Genomic DNA, 7,301 nt, shown 5'->3' on the forward strand with positions numbered 1-7,301 from the left:
GGGGTGTAAAGGAGGAGGACTGAAGGGTGTTAGCGTGTGTAAAGGAGGAGAGGGTGAGCGAACCGAGAACAGGGGATAAAGGAGCAGATACTCCATATCGCTGTCTCTGTTTGGTGTATGAAAACCAAAATGGCAGAACCAAGCATGTGGCAGAACGAGTAGAGGCCAGGCCTATGTACAGACATGCATGGTCACCTACGTGGTAAACTAGTTTGGAGCCACAGATTCTTCAAGGTAAACCAAACCCCATGAGTGGAGTCTAAATCCACAGCAGAGAACTAGCCCCAGCCTGCTACACACTGGGACAGAACGCTGCATACTATACTGTAGCTACGCACTCACCACTAAATTAACTTCGGTTTTTAACTGTTGTTTTATTTCACCTTTATTTAAACCAGGAAGTACCACAGAGATCGAGAATGTGGAGCCCTGGTCAATGAGACAGCTCCTGTAGGAAACAATCATTCAGGATATAAAATGACAACAAAACAAATCTACATTTCTAACTCTCCTGCTGTAAATCTTTGACTTAGACTAGAGCCAGATACACTTCAATAACTTTACACTTTGTTTTATAACGTTCAATTACTAAGCAATTACTCTTATTGCATATAAATGTGTGTAATGCTTAAAATGATACATGTTTATAATTGTTAATGTCAAAATACTCATTTATTAGTAAGACATACTATGTAAATTAGTTTATTAATATATATTAATGAGCGTTTTATAAAGTGCTAGCAAAGAGTCTGCTAGCTAATTGTGCAGCAGTAATACATTACAGCAGCCAGGCTATAGTCTTTGTTCCAGACATTTTAACTAGATGGCTGACTTTATAAACCCCTGTTCACACATCACTGCTTCTAGTTCATTAAAACTATAAATCCGGATTTCTATGGGAAAAGGTGACAAGCCAGGGTCCTAAATCATCTATATTAACAGCAGCCTGCTGTGTGTTGTGACTGTAGGAGCCTGGTGTTAATGTTAAATGTCAGCTGTCGCCCCTCTCGGTCCTCCACTAGACCCTCACTGCAGTAGGATGACGCCACTAGACACTGATATCGGGTCAGTTATGTTGTTCAGCCTTAATGATTAAGGATCGGGTTTGGGGAGGGTGAGCTGATCCTAGATATGTGGTTAAGAGAGCACTGTGGTGTGGTATATTGCAGAGACAGAGGTAGATTGAGGCAGTGGTCGCTTGGCCAGGTTTATGGGCCTTGGGACGGCCTATAGCTTCTCAACAGCAGCTCAGGGAAAATGGCTGAACCTAAACTAATCACACAGCCAATATCCTGCTCTGGACAGAGAGAGAGAGGAGAGGGCAGGTAAGAGAAGGAGGAGGGAGAAGAGGGAGGTGCAGGAGAGTGGGCATGAGAGCAACAACACACACACTCTGGCCCCTGGGGACCCTGTCCTGGGTGCAGTATCACAGACACACTGATGGGTTTCTGATTGGGTGGTGGTGCAGCAGAAAGTGTTTTCCTTGCCACAGAGTGTGACCCTTCCAGCTTCCCCTGAGAGAGAGAGGGGTGCAGCGGTGTTTCCCAAGCAATTTTAGGTGGTTCACAATTCCAGGGCCTCGTTCCAAATAGTTATAAAACTCTTCCTTCATTCCTTGAGGAATATATATTTAATTGGTGAAAACAGTAGGATGGCAACCATACATTCATATATGCAGGTCAGATTTCCTCAGGGAAGGGAGGAAGTATGCATTTCATAACATTTGGACCACGTTAAAATATTTGGGTTCAGTTTAAGGGATACTTTAGGATTTTGGCAATGAGGCCTAGATTTGGGCGGTATCCAGATTTTCATATCGTTATTGCGTCCTTCTCTCATCCATGGATTTACGCTATTACCGGCTAAGTACACAAGGGGGAGCCACAAAAGGGGAAAAGCCCATTGGGCGTCTATTACCAGAATACTGACAAAATTAGCACAAGTAATAGCTAATTTCCATGGAAGCTGTTAACTAAATATATGCAAAGACAGGAAATCCAGCTCATCAGGATATACATATATTGGTAAGCGCTAACAAATAGAATTGTTGATGAGTTTGGACATTTACAAGAGAATGATTCCCCGTCTCCTCCTTAATTCAGCCACTTACTAGATAACTAGCAAGTTCAACTTAGGGGTTGTGTTTTCTGCGTTTTTCACAACAACAACAAAAAGATAAAACGCATAAAATAATATCTTGCAGCATTTTATGAACGCAGATCTAAAATGATTCTTATTCTAATTGCACTCCTCCACTCGGATGGGAATTCACAAACAGGCCTTCTATCAGCAGACAGCACTCAGACTTAGCTGCTTTTCTCCGGTAGCCTACTTTCTGGTAAAATGCAAGATTAACTTTAAGCAAAACATGAGCAAATGTTGCTGGCTACATTCTTTCTATGATAAACATTAGGAATGTGATGGCCATGAATTGTTAAAAAAAAAAAAAAAAAAAAACTCACTTTATCAGTTTAAGCTAATTTCCTTGTGCGGCTGCCAGCCGAATAGCGTTGCACTCCTGACAAATGTGTTGCACCAATACGTTTTTTTGCGAAGGAAAACAATACTTGCTCGCCCCTGATCACTCTTTGGAAGCAGAAAAACACTTGACTTTCAATATAAAACACAACGCCTGTCAATAGACAACTGGACACACCTGCTCCCGCTTTCTCCTGTTGTGCTGTTAACAAACTGGCTCAACTGTTCTGGGGAACTACGGTAACCTTTATAATGGGAAATAATGAAGAACGGTGAAATGAAGAAAGCGATCTGCTTTATTAGCTATAAATAAATATTTGAAAAACTTAAAAGAAATAGTTAACGGTATTAAAAAAACTATTTCCAAATACCCCAGTATACATGGTATACCGCCCAAGCCTACCCCAGTATACATGGTATACCGCCCAAGCCTACCCCAGTATACATGGTATACCGCCCAAGCCTACCCCAGTATACATGGTATACCGCCCAAGCCTACCCCAGTATACATGGTATACCGCCCAAGCCTACCCCAGTATACATGGTATACCGCCCAAGCCTACCCCAGTATACATGGTATACCGCCCAAGCCTACCCCAGTATACATGGTATACCGCCCAAGCCTCCCCAGTATACATGGTATACCGCCCAAGCCTACCCCAGTATACATGGTATACCGCCCAAGCCTACCCCAGTATACATGGTATACCGCCCAAGCCTACCCCAGCCGAATGGTATACCGCCCAAGCCTAATGAGGCCCTTTATCTACTTCCCCAGAGTCAGATGAACTCCTGGATACAACTTGTCTCTATGTGCAGTTTGAATGAAGTTGCTAACTAGCGTTAGTTTCACGAGCCAATGCTGAAATTACCTCCAACCTCCTTAATACTGGATGCAGATACATTATAAATTGTACAAATTCTGAAGTATCCCTTTCAGGCCAATCAGATCAGTGATTGATGAACACAGCCCTGTATGTTGCTGGGGCCCCTACCTACCTGTCTGGCCGGACAGTCGGTTAGTAAGATATAGGAAACCCAGAGGTGGTGCAGCTTCCACAGCTCTAGTCTTCAATTAGCTGCTTGGTAACACCTGGATCTGCAGGTGAACCTCTCTCTGCCTGACTACTGACCCCAATCAACTCATTACACACACACACACACACTATACAAAACCACACAGCACACTCCCATTACCAACTAAACACGTACACATGACGGTGGTTTGGAGTCAAACACACCTGTCAGCAGAATAGTTCAGTATCTAGGACCCTGTTTGAATGCTTCCTACATATAAATCACTACCACAACATGGCTAGACAAGTGAACGCAAGGATTTCCACTAGAGAACTAACAGTCATGTCAGAGCAGGGATCATTACCTCAACACAGTCATGTCAGAGCAGGGATCATTACCTCAACTAACACAGTCATGTCAGAGCAGGGATCATTACCTCAACTAACACAGTCATGTCAGAGCAGTGATCATTACCTCAACTAACACAGTCATGTCAGAGCAGTGATCATTACCTCAACTAACACAGTCATGTCAGAGCAGGGATCATTACCTCAACACAGTCATGTCAGAGCAGGGATCATTACCTCAACTAACACAGTCATGTCAGAGCAGGGATCATTACCTCAACTAACACAGTCATGTCAGAGCAGTGATCATTACCTCAACTAACACAGTCATGTCAGAGCAGTGATCATTACCTCAACTAACACAGTCATGTCAGAGCAGGGATCATTACCTCAACACAGTCATGTCAGAGCAGTGATCATTACCTCAACTAACACAGCCATGTCAGAGCAGGGATCATTACCTCAACTAACACAGTCATGTCAGAGCAGGGATCATTACCTCAACTAACACAGTCATGTCAGAGCAGTGATCATTACCTCAACTAACACAGTCATGTCAGAGCAGGGATCATTACCTCAACTAACACAGTCATGTCAGAGCAGTGATCATTACCTCAACTAACACAGTCATGTCAGAGCAGGGATCATTACCTCAACTAACACAGTCATGTCAGAGCAGGGATCATTACCTCAACTAACACAGTCATGTCAGAGCAGGATTCATTACCTCAACTAACACAGTCATGTCAGAGCAGGGATCATTACCTCAACTAACACAGTCATGTCAGAGCAGGATTCATTACCTCAACTAACACAGTCATGTCAGAGCAGTGATCATTACCTCAACTAACACAGTCATGTCAGAGCAGTGATCATTACCTCAACTAACACAGTCATGTCAGAGCAGGGATCATTACCTCAACTAACACAGTCATGTCAGAGCAGGATTCATTACCTCAACTAACACAGTCATGTCAGAGCAGGGATCATTACCTCAACTAACACAGTCATGTCAGAGCAGTGATCATTACCTCAACTAACACAGTCATGTCAGAGCAGTGATCATTACCTCAACTAACACAGTCATGTCAGAGCAGGGATCATTACCTCAACTAACAGTCATGTCAGAGCAGGGATCATTACCTCAACTAACACAGTCATGTCAGAGCAGGGATCATTACCTCAACACAGTCATGTCAGAGCAGGGATCATTACCTCAACTAACACAGTCATGTCAGAGCAGTGATCATTACCTCAACTAACACAGTCATGTCAGAGCAGGGATCATTACCTCAACTAACACAGTCATGTCAGAGCAGGGATCATTACCTCAACACAGTTATGTCAGAGCAGGGATCATTACCTCAACTAACACAGTCATGTCAGAGCAGTGATCATTACCTCAATGAAGGAAGGAGGGAAGAATACATCTGTAAAGTATTCATTCAAACTAGGTCTATTGCTTTGCCTCTTTAAAAAGAAAAAGTTACTGCACACTCTAGGAGCTCAGATGCAGTCATTTATTACCCATGTTTCAACAGCCAGGCTGTCTTCACCAGGGTATGATGAAGACGAGCGGTGGGTTATGCATTAGTAAAGGACTGGGTAATGTGGGTGGGTTGGAGAAGCTGTCAGCACAACTTGACTCATGCCTGTTGACCTGCATGGGCAGCCATTACCGTTTGAAAGGTTAGTTCTTGCATAACCGTGCAGGTGAGCATGTCAATACAGGTAAAAGCAGGGTTGGATGTTTGACATGAATGTAGGAAGGAGAAGTCCTGACTCCTGTTATAGTTAGACCTATCACACAGTTCAGTTAGGACACCACAGGGTTGGATGTTTGACATGAATGTAGGAAGGAGAAGTCCTGACTCCTGTTATAGTTAGACCTATCACACAGTTCAGTTAGGACACCACAGGGTTGGATGTTTGACATGAATGTAGGAAGGAGAAGTCCTGACTCCTGTTATAGTTAGACCTATCACACAGTTCAGTTAGGACACCACAGGGTTGGATGTTTGACATGAATGTAGGAAGGAGAAGTCCTGACTCCTGTTATAGTTAGACCTATCACACAGTTCAGTTAGGGCACCACAGTGTCTCAATGTGCTACGAGTTCACTCAAAGTGGACTAATATGCATAAACACCATGGTGTTGTCCTGTCTGTGCAGTGGGCTAATGCAAAAGGACGTGGGCTACTCATGCAGAAACGTGAGATAATGGGAGAGTGAAGCTCATGGACTTGTTCCAAATGAGCAGAGCATAAACTCTACCAAATGAACAATCCCTAAACTATTCTCTCCAGCTTCAGAGCAGCGGGGAGGATTCCCTGGTTGTTCTAGAAACACTTAGCTCACCTAGTGTTGGTGGAGTTCCAGTAGACGACGTGTCTCTTGGCCGACGCTGCGCACGCGATGTTGAGCAGGAAAACGGTAGTTCTCCAAACCGTGACAGCTCCCGGACTCCAACCACACGTCATCACGGTTAGCGGGCGAGGCAGGCGACCCACGGAAAGACAGCACGAGGGGACCGGGGTGGGAGTGGTTGGTTGAAATAATTCCGTGACAGGTAGACTAGTGGCCCCGGTTAACGCAGAGTAGAATCACCTTTATTGACGCAATATTCCCGTTCAAACGTTCTCAAACCAAGTCACCAAAATACCTTCCTTTCGAGGTACATCCTATGTGGAAGCCGTTGTTGCATGGTGAATAAAGTCAAACGATGGAGACTCCTCAAAAGCTGAACACAAGAAAGTCAGATAGTTTGGTAATGTTGCTGCCTGATACTGAAAATGATAGCCTCCTTTATTCTGCTGCAGCACAACTTATTTCCTTATGTCAAAAAGACACTTTTAAAAGTACACTAACCGAGTACCGAGTATATGCCTAAAGTTAACTTGCAAGTTGTTGATAATCACCTGCTGAACTATGAGTATGCTAGGTTAAAATAGCAGCGTTTTCCGAATTAGAGTTGATAGGTGTCAATGGGTCCTGTCTGGAGCGCTGTGATTTGGGTTGGGAGGAGCACCCGCGAGAGGGCCATGGGCGAGGGAGGGACCCAGTAAACTTTAAACCAATCAGTGGAACGCATTGGCGGTGTCAACATTCCATAGTTTTTTTAGAGGTGTGAGGTGCGCCGACTTGTGTGAGATGAGGGTGTGGTGCATGAAATGTCTTCCTCTCCTCTTCTTCCCTTAAGAGTCTGGACAGCAGAAGGCAAAGAAAGTGCAAAATGATGCTGAAGTTTTATTAAAATATAGGTGGTACAAAATTATGCTGAAGTTTTATTAAAATATAGGTGGTACAAAATGATGGTTGCCAAAATATTTAGAAAAAAGACTGACAAGACAAAGAACAATATGAAAGAAAACGAATAGACCTATGCCACCTGGCATTCCTGCCAAATAACTTACAGTACTTCAGTTGGCACAGGTGGGAGTCTACCCCAGGCCCCCATGT

The 7,301-nt window shown here is 43.9% G+C and overlaps 1 protein-coding gene across 1 annotated transcript in view; it reads right to left on the reverse strand.

The window, feature by feature from the left end:
- The window catches only part of LOC139379205 (ephrin-A4-like), an 89,590-nt gene extending 82,731 nt beyond the window's left edge, over positions 1-6,859 (reverse strand). Inside the window, exon 1 of the mRNA XM_071122021.1 lies at positions 6,201-6,859. Within this exon, the coding sequence (XP_070978122.1) occupies positions 6,201-6,322 (122 nt within the window). The 5' untranslated portion in view covers positions 6,323-6,859. The remainder of the gene's footprint in view (positions 1-6,200) is intronic.
- Positions 6,860-7,301: the final 442 nt, after the last annotated feature.

The sequence above is a fragment of the Oncorhynchus clarkii genome, chromosome 2, assembly GCF_045791955.1.
Source record: "Oncorhynchus clarkii lewisi isolate Uvic-CL-2024 chromosome 2, UVic_Ocla_1.0, whole genome shotgun sequence".
Taxonomy (NCBI): Eukaryota; Metazoa; Chordata; class Actinopteri; order Salmoniformes; family Salmonidae; genus Oncorhynchus; species Oncorhynchus clarkii.